We start from the raw sequence: 15,921 nt of genomic DNA, 5'->3' as shown, positions 1-15,921 counted from the left end.
GCGCCACACCAAACCATTTGTTGAAGGAAACAAAAATACTGGTTGTATGTTGCTTGGTTTTGTTTACATAATCAACCTAAAAGATTAAAAAATCAGTGAGTCAGCCACTGAGTGGACCTACCAGCCTTGGTGTGAATGTGCCTTTGCCCCAGGGAAATGAGAATGTGACATCTCCAGAGGTTTTAATAATGCAAAGATAACCCAAGGACTATGGAAAAGGTCATAAAAGATTCCACCAACACATTCTAGCATAAGATAGAAAACAATACTAATGAGGGGAAGGGTCAGGAGGTCTACTTACAGATGAAGCAAGTTACAGTGGCCATCAAACCCAGGTGGAGGCTGAGGGATACTACTTTCATCCCAGAACATATCCCATAAAAACTTTCCCGGCAGTTTCTATGTAGGTGGACAGACCGTTAGATCTCAGCATACTGAGATGTCACAGGGGATTCTTAAGACAGCACAACTGATCAATAACCACAGTGCTATAGAACATTCCCTGGACTGTAACGTTGTCCTAGAGGGCACAAAGTGTGCAGAACACCACACTAAAAGAGCTACACGTGCACATGTCCATACATACACATGAGTGCATGTGCTAGATCTGAAGCGGCCTCCATAGGCACAGCTCTCATGGTTGCCTGGTTTCTACTTGTCCAGTTTTCAGGGTTGTCATCTGAGAAACCTGGGTCTCTGTAAAAGCACCCTTTCTTGCAAGATTCTGTTTCTCCTTGATACTGCCAGATAGATTTTATACCTTTTGCATACTTCAAGAAGCATGAGCATTTGTCACCTCAGATGTAACCAGGGCAGAGGCAAGTCAAACTCCAACATAAAGGCTTAAGCTAACCTGGTGCTCTGCAGAGATGCACTTTAGTTCTAATCCTGTGAACTAGTTATGACTTCTGTGTGGAAGCCAGCCATTAAACTTAGCTATCACTCTTCAGGAGATAACCATGTTGACATGTGCACACAGGGTCTCTCTTCTCAAAGGTTAGGCTAGCAGGTGTGCCCAGGAATCCTCCCTCTGCTTCCTCAGTGCTTGGCTTAGAAGCACATGTCACCATACCCATCTTTAACATTATGGTTTCTGTGCATGCCGTGCACAGGGGGGTATAATGGTGTGCCTTAGAGGTTAGAGAACAACTTTGTATAGTTAGTTCTCTCCTGCTACTCACATGCAAGTTTCCAGGGATTGAACTCAGGCTGCCAGACTATGTGGCAACTGCTTGACCAGCTAAGCAGTCTCCCTGTGCTCATGCAGATCTCTTTTATCACCACCAGCTAAAGACCAAGTAACTACTCAAAGCTTTCCCAAGACAAAATTGTTAAGGCCCCTAGGACTTTAAACAAACAAACAAACAAATACAACTTTTGGTTATTAAACAAGCAATGACAGTTTGAATGGGAAAGACTAGGCAACCAGTGGCAGTGGTCTGTCCAGACATGCAAAATTCCTGTGACACAGCAAATCAAAGGGCTCACACACAGGACATCTGCTTACTCTCTGTTCCAAACAGTTACCAATAATCTGTACACTTGCAGCGAAATGGGAACAAATATATTCAGATATATTTAAAAGAATTAAAAAAAAACATTTCACAAAAACATTTGTTGTCATGGGAACTGCTGTTAACTAGAAAAGCCTACATCAAGATTTGCACATCATTCAGAGCAGGGTCATCTGTACTAAGTTATACAAAAGTCATGTAAACAGAATCAGACACATTTCCCAGCAGGAGTCACCTCCTTCCAGACCAGAAAGTGGTCCGGCCCAGACATTTCCCCAGGGTACCAATTAAGAAACTGCTATTTTCAGAGCAACAAAAATAAAAGCTTTTATTTGTTCATTTGAATATAAAACAGGCGTTATCACAGATGTACAAAGCGTACTGGTGGTTGAACATACAAGAAGGTTGCTGTCCTTTGCACATAAAAATTCTGTTTGAAACTGTGATTGGTTGAGTACATGAGTTTTCTCTAACCAGTCACCACACTCTGAAATAACGCTGCTAACATTCAACTGATAAAGGGACCGTCCCCTTGGGTAAAGTGTCAAGCAGGGTTAAATATATATAATAAACAAGCACCATGAGGAATCTGCTCCTGTTTGATTAGGTCTGTGTCTCAATGTTCATTGTGTACCCTCTTTTTGTGCAAGTTGATTACACGGTTTTGGCTGACTCCAAAAGCACATGGTCACAAGACAAACATTTTTCTTTTTAAAAAACATTCTCATGAATGATTTATCTACAGTACGGTTTCTAATACACAACGGCCCTTCTTTATTGCTGAAACTGGTGGTACTTAAGTGTCTTCTTTCCTTTTTCTTGCACAACTAAGCTTCCAACCTTGTCCACCAACTCTTTCAAACCTAAAGTCTCGCGTTACAGATGACAGGGTACAGAAGAGACCGGCTGGGATGGGCTTTTGCACCTGTGCTGCAGCCTTCGCCCTCCTTTGGGTGTGAAGTTGATATGGTGAAAAGTTAAGAGTAGGTTCTGAGTGACATCTAAATTTGCATTGCTTCCTCACATTAGCCAGATGGAAGATTTCCTGCACACTGTAATCATGTTTACCAATCAGTCTACTATCTGAAACATTAAACCAAGTTCCCTTGGGGGGGGGGGTATGGGGTGCAAATGCATGTATCAAGAAAATTCCTTCTGCATGTGGCAGGGATTTCCCCCCTTGGGAAGCTGCAAACTGTAGGAATGTGTACTTGAAACATGCAGAAACATATAGCAATGAGCAAACAATATTTGAAAAATTAAGTGATTTATGGAGATGAAGAATGCTTTACACATGTAAATTTTCAAAAGAAATGCACCACTTAAATTAATAACAAACCAAAACAAATGAGCCTTGGATCTCAGAAGTCATAGAAAACTCTCTTTTAGCAAAGGGCTTACTGTTGGCAGCTGTAACTAAGGCAGACAAAGACCTCGCCCATAAAGCAATCAGGAACCTCATTTCTGCCGAATAACAATTTTAGGCTTCTCTCATACTGGGAGCCACTGAAGCCATAATGTGGCAATTACAAAATAAACATTGTCTTGTATTGTTGATACCTTCTCCTTGGTTGGATACAGACAAGGATACAGTGGCTAAGCTGTGCACATGAATATATAGGCACATGTCACCAGGGATCAGTTCCCCAACGGCTAGTACAAGGATGATGCTGGCAGAACTCCTTGCTGTTTTAAGTCCCTGGACTAGTGCCTACTCTTATGGCCAAGCTAGGAAGTTCCTAAGATTGGAGGATCAGAGTTGGCTGGGTCTACACAGTCAAGAAGACATCACATATAGCTAGCTTTTCCCTCAAAGGCGTTCCGGTCATTTATCTGCTCAGATTGGCCACTGGCAGGGGTAAATTAGTGACACAAATGTGGTGCAAATGACACAGGGTGTCATTCTTTTCATATCAAGGGACAACAACAACAAAAATTATAAAATGTGACACAAAAATGCTAAAATAAAATTGACATTATGCAACAAATTCTTGCATCTGAGAAAACAGTGCTGTTTGCCAACCTGGAGCCCCTCAATGTCACTGGCACATGCTGGCAGGAAAGCATTCACTGTCGTCCTCACAGCAAAGGAAAAAATAGTGCACGTTAGCATTGAATCCCTTCACCCTCTTAGAGACGGCGGTTACTCCACTTGCTGGTCTTGGGTCTAAGACAGGGTTCCTGGCGATCTGCGATTGCTCGGAAACAGCCAAGTGTGTGTGGATACAGTGGAGGGCGCACCATGCAAGTGACAAGTTCTGCAGTTAAACTTTAAAATCTCCTTTGTTCATTAGTGAATTTATATTTCATATATATATATTTGTTGTGATACTATCCACGCAAGATAATACAACACTTTTTTTATATTAGCAAACATTACAAGACTTTAATATTCTTGAATGTTTTTTCTCTTTTATACTTCTAAAGAGATCAAAATAAATTAAACATTTTGTACATAATTACATATCGAGGAAGTTAACTTATTTTTATCTTTTTAGTTTAGTACAAAGATATCTGCAAGATAGTTGCCGAAATACCTTATTTATAATCGCTTCTCCTTCTATGTTAACTTCAAAGGCCATGAACTGGCCTCTGTTTCTTCAGCGTGTCTCTGACAAAGCAAGCTGCTAAAATCTAATTGGAAGGTGCTACCTGGAAGGTTCTCGTACCTCAATAAACTCTCCTAGAAGGGTGAGATCTAGGGATGGCTTAAATTAGTAACAGATCCATGTCAGTAAGATCCCATGACACATTAAAACAGAAAAAACAATTCCTTGTCACACTACATAAATTGTTTAAAAGAACCCATTTGAAGGGTAGACTATTTTTTTTTTAATTGCTATTTCGGCTTAACAAAATACCACATTTACGAAGAGAACACTTCTTATCCAATAATTAAAAAAAGAAAAAAAGAAAGAAAAAAAGGAAGGAAAGAAAGTTCTTAAAATGATCTTATCCAGCAAACTGAAGGCAGTGATCCAAAGTCCTTCTGAGCAAAATCCAGCATAAATTCACATTTCATCTCCGTGCCAGGGTGATCGCTCCTAGAAGTACTACCCCAAACCCCACCGCATCAGGCTCCTCCTTTGAGTGTGGCCCGAGTGTCTGCATGTCTCTGTGGACACTGAGAAGGAAAAAAAAAAGAAAGAAAAACGGTCACGTCCGTAGAAAAGTCTGTGGAAGCCAAAGTGACGAGACTACATGTTATAGGCCACGTAGATGGGATCCAGCTGGTCTGCCAAGAACCCGTCTCGCAGGTGCATCCGCTGTTTCTCTCCCCGGGAGTTGATGGGGATGACCCCGATGTCCACCACGACCACTACTCCTACAATCAGGTAATGCTCTTCCAGGACCACATTGGTTACCAATGGAACCAAGTCCAAGGCTTCCTGCTCTGAGCCATCAAGTTCAACCACAACCACTAACAGGTTTGTCCAGGTAAAGACAGCACTAGAAGACAGAGAAGAAAGCCACCATTACTGGGGGAGTCTTTTATGTAATGATAACACTTTGTTTCTATTCAGATCTACCTGAAAGATCCCACCCATCTTCTCAGACTGGCACATCCCCCTCTGAGCTGGGTCAGCATACAGCTTTCCCAGCAACAACATACCTTTCCAGATTTTCTCCTGGCTTTCTTTCATGGTGGCTCCTGTGTGGTATATGTGGTGTTTTCTGGATTCTGCTTCCACGACACACTTTTGCGCCCCCGCTCCCCGGGAGGGGTGTCTGGATTCTAGTTCTGTTACTTTATAGCTGCCTGGGATGGGGTCCCCCACCATTTTCATCAGCCCTCTAAATCAGGCTATCACCAGTTCTTTCAGGCTCCCAGCTCTGCTGCTACAGGAGTTTGAGTGGGAGCAGGAAGCACTCTCAGCCTTCCCACTTTCTGGTCCTTGGGCTCAAGCTCAATATGGAACCTGGTCAATGTGTGTGAGCAGGGTGATACTCGCAGAGGCTATACAAGTGCTGAAATATTCTGAGTTATTCTAATATGAGACACTGTTATTGCCAGACAGAGATGTGCCTGAGCTGGACCCAGAGGATAAGACACATGGAGGACAGGGCCATTGAATCTATCTCCAGTCAAACAGCACGGTAAGGCAACATGTGAGCATGATTAGCAGTTCTGTCTCCCAGTACTGAGTTTGGAGACAACAGTAGAACAGCAGCAACTAATTCATATGGTGGGCGTTTATTTGGTGGTAAGCCTGCCTAGTTGCTGGAAACATAAACCCAGTGCTTTACCATTGGAAACTCTATTAACCTTGTGACACTGGCTTTTAGGGCTGATTAAAATCCTAGTTTTCACAAGCTCTGGCACACAGATCTGCTTGGATATAGGAACCAGAGTGCTGAAGGGTAGAAGGAACTATATGGATAAACCAGAAAGTTCCTGGTAGGAAGGGGGCACATGAAGAAGGGCATCAGATTCAGAACCAATCACATCAGCTTTCCCCTGCCTATCTAACAACTCTATCCTAGCTTGGGATGGGATGTACTTATAGACACACTATTGTTTTACAAGCATGAGACTAAGTATACTAGAAAATAATGCAAATTCTATTCAGTATCATCAATATGCATATATTATGCTGAAAGGGAGAATTACAGAGAGCATTAAGCAGGGTGTTGCCTGTGACTCCTGCACCCCTCAGAGAAGATGTGCTGACATTTCATCCCCTTGAAGCCCTGTAACACTGAAATATTGGTTCGAATGAACTCTATGATGCATTGTTGTGTCTATGATATCAGTGATCAAATACATCTTCCAGATAATTTGGGTCAAATGGTATTATAGCATCTGAAGTATATGCCACTGTCCTGAAATACTAGGCACAACTCAGTCACCCACAATGTGTAGAACATAAGATTTGCTGTCACCCCAGGGTTTACCAGGAAGGGTGGGACGGGACTGGAGACCTTCTAACCATCACGGCTTTCTAAGGGGGCTATATCAACACAGCAAGTCCCCTGATGAAAAATGAATTTGGTTGGTGTAGTGGCTTGAATAAAAATGGCTCCCATAGACCCATAGGGATGGTACTAAGAGATTTGGCCTTGTTGGAGGAAGTGTGTCACTGGAGGGTGGACTTAGAGGCCTCAAAATCAAGCCAGACCTAATGGCTCATTGTTTCTTCCTGTTGCCTACAGATCCAGATGTAAAACTCTTAGCTACCTCCCCAGTACCATGTCTGCCTGTGTGCCTCTATGCTTTCTGCTATGACAATAATGGACTAAGATTCTGAATTGTAAGCCAGGCCCAATGAAACGTTTTCTTTTATAAGTGTTGCTGTGGTCATGGTGTCTCTTCACAGCAATAAACCCATAACTGAGGCTTGCATTTGGCAATGTGGAGACAGTTTTGTCTGATATGGGTTTCTCAGTGGCAGGCAACCTAGAGAACGTGTGGGTTGGTGAGGAGGAGACAAAGGGAGAAGACTCTTAAGAGGTGTGGTTGGAGAGGAGAGGAAGTCTGTGACTGAACAGTTCCCAGAAGTCCTGAATCCATCAGAATCAAACCCCCTGATTCATCAATTCCTCCTTCCTGGGCCTCTATAAAATAAATGAATTGGAGGCCCTGCCTGACGACATCAGGGTCAGATTCAGCTCAGGAGCCACATGGTAGGTAATCCTAGTAATGCTTCGGATAAAATCCCAGAGGGAGGCCCCTCAGCATTCATCTTGAGGGGGATGATAAAGGCAACAAAACTGAGGCTGCAGATAAAATGTAGAGCCACATAGGTACAAAATGAGGCCAGCCCTGGTCCCTTGTCAAGTATCAAGAGTTTTTTTACTGTCTTTTGCACTTCTGCCATCCATCCAGTCAACTCTGACAACTGAAGTTTTTGTCCTAGTGAGTGATGTTTAGGATAAAAACACAGAGGGAGTTTTGGGGTGCTAAGCATACAACTCAGGGCCTTAACAATCAGATTCAGGATTATTATAAAACATCTGTCTAGCATATAGGAGACACCAATTCTAAAGCTTAGCACCAAAAAAAAAAAAAAAAAGTAAATAAATCTACTTGTGCTATTTAGGTTCAATAAGTGGCAGTAAGTCTGAGCCTATGATTGGAAACTCTTTAGAACAATCAGAACTAAGATCTGAAAACGACTCAAAGCTATTCCTGCATGTGCTTCCCTGGTTGTGGCCTAAGACTGAGATTGGTCACATCAGGCTCTCTGCCAGGAGGGTGTTTAGTGTCCTTATTAAGTTTGTCTGTCATTATGTGAGTGAACAAACCTACACTGAAAAGCATAGTCACTTTTCATTCTGCAACACAGCATGAAGGTGCTAAACAAGTGTGTGGCTGCCATGAGCAGAGTCTGATGACTTGCTCTAGCCTTCCTCCTTTCCCCAGCACAGCAGAAAGGAGCTCCTGGGCGGAGAGCTGCTTGTCACAGGCATTTATAAATGCACTGACTGGGCTCAGGCGGAAGACAGAGACTTTCACCTCTGGGAAGGACAGTAACTAACACCCCCATCCTTGGGCCACTTTGAGCAGGGAATTGTGGCTTAAGCCTTGGTTTAATTGAAGCATTTCCTACCTGACACGCATCTCTAGTAAGCCCAACCAAAACAATGTTTACTTTTCCCATGGAAGAGTAACACCTCTTACTACCAACTATCAGGGGAAGGCATGTGTGTTTTGTTTGTTGTTTTAATTTGTGAAAACACAATAAGAGAACTAAAATAAACTTCACACCTATATAACTGCAGAAAAATAACAACCTGGCTTCCTGGAAACACTATTCAGGCGAAAACTCTCTGGCTTCCAGTCATCTGAGATGTCCTAACAGAACAGTTCTTTCCTGCATTGCCCTTAGCACTGAGGAAGGCTTACCTTGACGAGACACTCCACCCAGTCAAGTGCCTTGTCTCAGGGGAATTCCTCCACATCCTGTGATTAGTAACTAGGCTCCTGACACCACCAGAACAGACAATGCCTTCCCGTCCTCTTACCATTCTGTGACACTTTTGTGGGCTCTGATGACTGAAGTCTCTATGTCTATTGGATGGTACCTCATGCCTCGGAGTTCCATGGCTTCATCCAGTGCCCCCACTACATAGAGGGCATCATGGCGCTCTATTGGAAAAGAAACCAAGAACCAGTCAAGACCTTTGCTTTATTCTATTTTCTTTCGAGTGACCTTAACACAGAAAGGATCTAGGGATGCTTGGCTCCTCCCTCCTGGGGAATGTCAGCTGCCTCAGGCTCTTCATTCATTTTTATCCTCCAGAGGCAGGATATGTGATCACCAGGTTCTCTTTTTTATGTTTTATTTTTTGCTTGCTTTTTCTTCTTAGGCGTGTGTGTGCGTGTGTGCGTGTGTTTCCACACATGTGCACAAACATGTGGACGCCACAGGTCAATGTTAGGTGTTCTCCTCTATCACTTTGTATATCATTTTATGAGACATGATCCTCCCACTGAATTTGGGGCCCAGAATTTCAATAATTCAGCTAGGCTGGCTAGCAAGCCTCAGAGATCCTTCTCAGCATCCCAGTTACTGGTGATAAGGCCACACTTGGCTTTTCTTAGATATTCTATATAATTTACATAAATTATATAAAATAATAAGTTGTATTACGATGCTTTCACATTGGTACACAACATGCCTCTCCATCACTCTCCGAAGCCCTTTCACTTTTATCCTAGCCTGCCTAATTTCTGACTTTTTCCACTGGGAAGCAGCCAATCTTCTTTTGGACCAGCTTCTACCATAACAGTGATCAAGGGACTTAACAATGGAGCTAACACCACCAGTCAGCACTTAAAAGTCTGAGCTTTGTGGGGTTGAGCTCCCTCACAAGTCCCTCAGCTGTTCTCCATCTCCTACCCTAGGGCAGGGTCTCTTACTTAAACACAAAGCTTGCCAAATGGACTAGTTTAGCTAGCTCCAAAGATTCCTAGCCTGATTCCTGTGAGCTGGGATTTCAGGAAAGCTACCAAGCCTACCTAACACTTATGCTGATTCTGGAGGTCAAACTCTGTTTTCATTTGCTGAGTCATCTCCCCAGGTCCTGCAAGACTTTTTTTCATCCTGCAGGAAAACCTTATAATAATGAAAATGTGGTCAGCTTAAAAATAAGGATTCTATCCTTAGTTTTAACTGGGTAATAAGTATTCCAGGGGAAAATGTGGAATTAACAAATACCATGAAGTAAAAGCACATAAACCTTTCCTAATCTAAGCACACAAGCAAGATGGAGACCTCTACTTACATGCTTCTCCTTACAATAGAGCTTTGTTTTCTTGCTCTGAGTGTGGGTTCATGCAATCATCTGGGGACCAATGAGGTGAAGACAGCAACCACATTCTGCTGCTTTGTTCCCTAGGGCTTAGCTGGGTAGATTCTACAGGTTTTCCTTGAGGGTTGTTGTAAACTGATATCCTCTTTTACAACTTTGAACTTTACATCCTTGTTTAAATGAGCCTATGACTATCCATCATGAAACTGCCACACTAGCATGCTCTATCCCCAAATGCAAGACTCAGGTTAGCAGGTGTGTTAGGTGATTTAGGAAGCCTCATCATCAAAGTTACAATCTCATCTGTCAAGGATTTTGGTCTCCCCATGACTCTAGAAGTATATGGTAAAGCAGAGAGGTGAGGAGAGACTATGAGGCAATCAGAAGTGAATACTCAGAACAGTTCTTCATTTTCTCTGTGTTGTGGGTTAACCTGCTCATGTGTCAGCATAGGATATCTTCCCTCAGTTGTTTTCCTCTTTGTGAGAGAGGCTCTCTCGATGAACCTCAAGCTCACCAATTTGGTTAGGTTGGCTGGCCTGTGAGCTCCAGGAATCCACCTATTTTGCCTTCCTTGTCCTGGAATTACAGGGGTGTGTGTGGTTGTATCTGGCATTTTACTTGAGTGCTGGAGATTTGAATTCAAGTCCTCCTTCTTGCATAGTAAATACTTTACCAAATGAACTATCTACCCAGGTATCTGAATACATATTGAAAATTTATTTTTTTTTTGTGACATGTGACCCTCAGGCATGTACTCTGCCACTGAGCCACCCCCAAGGCTTTTGAGTATGTTTTGGTGTCTTGGCTTCAAGAAATACCCCAATGTGACTCTCTATGTGGAGCCACAGGAAGGTTAGCAACAGAGTATACTACTGCTAGACACAGCTGTGTCCTAAGCAGTGAGAGCAGGAAGGCCCAGTTGTTGGCCATCAGGGCCCAGAGACTCAGACTCCCTTCCAAATGTCACAGGAGTGGTGTGGTAGAGACAGCATGCAACCCCTGGAACGTATGAGGACACTAAGCACACGTCACCATAGGGAGTGCTGGGCTCGTGTTTAGCTTTACCTTTGCTCTTGGTTCTCAGGAAGGCAAAGGAAGGCACAGTTCTGTCCTATGTGGAGACATATCTTACCTGCCTGTGTGTACATGGTCATGCTTATTTGGTTTTATAGGTGTGTGCACATTTATGTATATGTGTGGAAGCCAGAAATCAGCATCAGATATTTTCCTTAGTTGCTAGTCACCTTGTTTGCTGAGAAAGGTCCTCTCACTGAACTTAGAACCAATCTGTCTAGGTTGGTTGTCTAGATGGCCCAGGGAGCTAACTTCTAGTGCTAAGATCTTAAGAAGCATATATTGAATTCTGGGGATTAAACTCAGGTCTTATGTTTACATGGTAAATACTTTACCCAGTCCCTACTTGTATCTTTTTCAAGGTCAGACACTTTCAGATGAGTAAGGACAAGCAGAGGTCCTGGTGTGGCTCTCAACCTCAAAGCCATTTTCAGTGTCAGTCAAATTCAACTTCTGTCCAATGTGCAGCATCTTCCAGCCTGGACTTACCTCCATTTGCATCTGTGAGCTCAGTTCTCCGAAGAAAGCCCAGGTAGCCAGTTCGGGCCCAGATAGTCTGGGTGTCGCCAAAACTTAACCGGGAGTTGAAATGATCAGACTGAAGAGATTCGTCTCCATAAATGGTAAAATAGCCACTGGCATTGTGGGCACTGTGAACCCAGATCTATGGACAGAATGGAACACCATTGTGCATGAGCTACTTTGTCCACTCAGCCTTCTCTGGGGAAGAGAAGCTAACTCTACTACACAGCAACTTGTTTTCCACAATGACTTAGGCTTCCTTGGTTCAGTTTGAATACAAGACAATGGTGGTTTCGACCAGCTGTCTGGGTTGGTGGGAGTAGAGACAAGGAATACACTCACAAACTTCTCTATAATAAAAGTACTATGTAAAAATAAGCCACACAACCAAATAAGCCATTCTCAATCTGAAAATTTCATTAAAGCAGATTACTGGAAGATTTTAAAAGTGAATCAAGTCATATGACTTTTCTTATACTTTTTTCAAATGTGATGGTCATTTCTTTTTTTTTTTTTAATTAGGTATTTTCCTCATTTACATTTCCAATGCTATCTCAAAAGTCCCCCATACCCTCCCCCCACCCCCCTAACCACCCACTCCCACTTTTTGGCCCTGGCGTTCCCCTGTACTGGGGCATATAAAGTTTGCAAGTCCTATGGGCCTCTATTTCCAGTGATGGCCGACTGGCCATCTTTTGATACATATGCAGCTAGAGACAAGAGCTCCGGGGTACTGGTTAGTTCATATTGTTGTTCCACCTATAGGGTTGCAGATCCCTTTAGCTCGGATACTCTCTCTAGCTCCTCCATTGGGGGCCCAGTGATCCATCCAATAGCTGACTGTGAGCATCCACTTCTGTGTTTGCTAGGTCCCAGCATGGCCTCACAAGAGACAGCTATATCTGGGTCCTTTCAGCAAAATNTTGCTAGTGTATGCAATGGTGTCAGCATTTGGAGGCTGATTATGGGATGGATCCCTGGATATGGCAGTATCTAGATGGTCCATCCTTTTGTCTCAGCTCCAAATTTTGTCTCTGTAACTCCTTCCATGGGTGATTGTTTCCAATTCTAAGAAGGGGCCCCTCAACAGAGGAATGGATACAAAAAATGTGGTACATTTACACAATGGAGTGATGGTCATTTCTAAAGCAACTAGGAAAATGCTCAAAGCCTTAAGACTTTGCCTTTCCCTTTCCCTTGACTAGCATACCGTTTGAAGTGGACTATGATCAAATAACACAAAGTACAGTGAAGGGGCAAAGTCAATAAAAAGGACAGGCAGGTGAATGTGGGGTTTGCAGAACTGTTAGGCTGACATAGGTGCAAAGCAATAGCTATGGATGATGTGGAACCACATGAAAGGCCCGCATAAATATGGAGTCAACACAATTCCAAAGACATCTGCACAATGCATGTAGTGATGTTGATACACAGGGCAAGACCCATGAGGAGGGCTTTCAGGTTATACTGTTTCCAGCACTAGCGTTCTGAGATTGGATATTTTGTTGTTTTACTAACATTGAAATAGCTGGGTACCTTGAAGTGAAAGTTTCATCTGTACTGTTTACCACTGTATTCCAAGACCCCAGATTAGTACCTGGATCCTAGCAGACATTTACTAAGCATTTGCTGAAATAATTAAAAAATAACACACAGACAGAAGGACAACATCAGATGAGGTGACAACTGTTTTCTGTTCTCCAGTATGCAATATTTCCTTGCTAAGACAATTGTGACAAATTAGATTGGCTGTCAACTTGGCATGATCTATAATTACTTTGGAGAGAAGTCCCTGGGCACATCTGTGAGGGATTTTCTGATTAAGTTAACTGAGGTAGGAAGAACCACCTGAAAGTGGGTAGTTCCACTCTTTAGGCTTCATTCTAGACTACAAAAAGAGAGGGCTAGCTGAACACCATCATTCTACTACACTTACAACTGTAGATATAATGTGACAGAACTTAAATTTTCTCACCATACACAGAAAAGGTAATTTAATAAGGTGATAGGTGTATTGATTACCTTGAATGTAAGTCATTTTACAATGTATAAAACTACTAATACATCTAAAATATTATGTGCCCACCTTGACTTATATACTTTATTTGCCAATTATGGTTCAATCAAGTTGGAGTAAATATCTATCTATCTATCTATCTATCTATCTATCTATCTATCTATCTATCTATTCAACTTCCTAATATCTCAATTCCTGGTTGCCTCAGGAGGGGACAGGAACCCTGAATGTAGTAACACTTGTTTAACCTAGTTCATATTTTATATAATCACAAGATGAAACAAGGGTTACAAAGTAGCCTGACAAGAAAGGAGTGTGGAGAGTAAGTAGAAATGGTTAGGATTTGGTCATGTGTCTACCCACATGCTCTGTGGGAAGTGCTCCTGGGTGAGCTGTTACTGTTCTGCTGCAGGTGACACGTAGGGTAGAGGATGCAGAGATGATCACATACCGGAATCCTAAGCTGGACAGCCAAGGCATAGGCACAATAACTGGAAGGAAAGGCTAGACTTGGGCTGTGTCATTTGCTCATTCCCTCTACCATGTCTTATCAATGGAGAGAAGAAGAGAAAGGACAAGGTGTGACACTAGACCTCACCAAATGGGCGCATCAGCACTGCTGATGTCAGTTCTGAAACACTTAGGCTTGGAAGCACGATAAGCTATTTCCCTCCAGTCATACCTTGCCAACAGCATGACGGGACTAAATGACAGGGTGTGGATGGCATCACAAGTGACGTAAAGCATCACTCTTCTCTTTGATCTAAAACACACATCTAATCACCACTTTTATAATCTTGGGCTTTTGAGTTTCATGGCCATTGTGGTAGGTGGAACTCTGTTCACTCTGTAGGTTTCAATAATTTCCTGATGACGGAGTTCTTAGAAACAGAATGGCTCATGAGAACACTCTCCACAGTGACTCTGTAGAGATCAGACTTGCAGTGCTTTTGGAATTCTCTGATGACTGTGTCGTCTCCTGTGTCCTTAGGGGAATGCCACTCTATAATACTGAGCTTTCCGGTGATGACTGAATCTGGAAAGCACAACTCTAGCTCCTCCCTGGACACCATGACTTGCCTCATGTGAGCAGCATGAGCTGTGGATGATAGCAGGTGCCAAAGCAAAAACAGACTCAGAGGACAGATCTCCCAGAAGGAGACCTGTGTGACTCACCTCTCCAAGGTGGGAGTCCCCCAATGGGCCTTTTGTTTCTGGATTGGCAATAATGATCCGGACCCCAGGAAGTATCTGTTTGAGAAAAAAGAGGAGACAATTTCTGATTGTGGCTAAAAAGGCAGGTAAGGCATCAGACACTCTCCTTTGGCAATCTTGCCCCAGTGCCAAGTGGCCATTTCCTTTCCAAAGACCATTTGGAGAGCATCATGGCATAAAGTTAAGTGTGTGCCAATACCAAAGAGTGTTCTCGCTACCACTGCTCTATAAGTCTACAATCTGGGGCAGAGGGACTTTAAAATACAGAAATCTGATTGTCAATCATATCTCAAAGCCAATAAATGCCCAGATATGACCATTTAAAAGGGAATTCTGAAACAAAGCCCATGCTAAATGATGTAACATTTTACCCAGTCTGATGTGTAAAATAGGAATTTGCTTACACTGATTTAACAGCATGGAATATAGAAACTAAGGAAAGAGGCAGGGCCAGAATCAACCTGAACTTAAGGAATTGCGGAGATGTGTGTGGGCTAAATGGAACCAATCTCCAAATGATTCTTGGCAAATGATTCAACAGAGGATGTTTTTGTGGTTGGTAGAAGTAAAAGTGGATGGGTTCTGATCAGAACAACTGTCCTGCTATTTTCTCCTCTCTACTATATTTGCATGTTAACTTCCTATAGGACCCATTCCTACTGGTGAACCACTTATAAAAAGACACTGATATTAAGTCCTTCCTCCCAATGTACATTCAACCTACCAATAGTTTACTGTATCACATTGCAAAGAGCTCAAAGGTCCACTCTAAAATCTCAAGTTTTCTGACTGGAGGCAGGCCATATTTAACATTCAATAGTCAAGTTGAAGTAAGACACTCTCTGGTAGAAACTCATGTCATCTTGGAGCAGTCAAATTGCATCTGAAGGGTGATGCCCTGGTGTTTGTACCTAATAAATCCTGCAATTGTGCTGGGGTGGTGGTTACTGCCTTCCTACCCCAAGAACCACTTTATTAAGGGATAGGACTTGTAGTTATGGATATACAGACTCTAAAAGGCCCACAGCAACATATGTCTAGGACCTAGGGAGATGACTCAGTGAGTATGAGTGTTTGCCCTGCAAGCATGAGGGTATGAGTTTAAATCCCCAGCACCCACACAAAAAGCTATACATGGTTGTGTATGCTTGAGATCCCAGAATTGGGGAAGAGAGGCAGGTGGACCCCAACAGCCCTCTGGTTAATCAACCTAGTCAAAAATGTGGTAGATTCTACTTAAGTGAAGAGCATGCCTGAAGGCAATATGCAGAGAGTGAGTCATAGAGGAAGGAGCCCAATATCTTGCTCTGTCTGCTGCAT

The 15,921-nt window shown here is 42.8% G+C and overlaps 1 protein-coding gene across 6 annotated transcripts in view; it reads right to left on the bottom strand.

The window, feature by feature from the left end:
- Positions 1-1,815: 1,815 nt before the first annotated feature.
- The window catches only part of Dip2c (disco interacting protein 2 homolog C), a 385,770-nt gene continuing 371,664 nt past the window's right edge, over positions 1,816-15,921 (bottom strand). For all 6 annotated transcript variants that reach the window (XM_029468568.1, XM_029468563.1, XM_029468565.1 and 3 more), the window contains 4 exons: positions 14,563-14,637; positions 11,337-11,511; positions 8,481-8,604; positions 1,816-4,964 (listed from right to left, as the gene is read on the bottom strand). In XM_029468568.1, coding sequence (XP_029324428.1) covers positions 4,712-4,964; positions 8,481-8,604; positions 11,337-11,511; positions 14,563-14,637 — 627 coding nt within the window. In that variant the 3' untranslated portion in view covers positions 1,816-4,711. The remainder of the gene's footprint in view (positions 4,965-8,480; positions 8,605-11,336; positions 11,512-14,562; positions 14,638-15,921) is intronic.

The sequence above is a fragment of the Mus caroli genome, chromosome 13 (assembly GCF_900094665.2).
Source record: "Mus caroli chromosome 13, CAROLI_EIJ_v1.1, whole genome shotgun sequence".
In the NCBI taxonomy this organism is placed as follows: Eukaryota; Metazoa; Chordata; class Mammalia; order Rodentia; family Muridae; genus Mus; species Mus caroli.
Note: the sequence above shows the minus strand (reverse complement) of the source record. Positions and strands in the feature narration are given on the sequence as shown.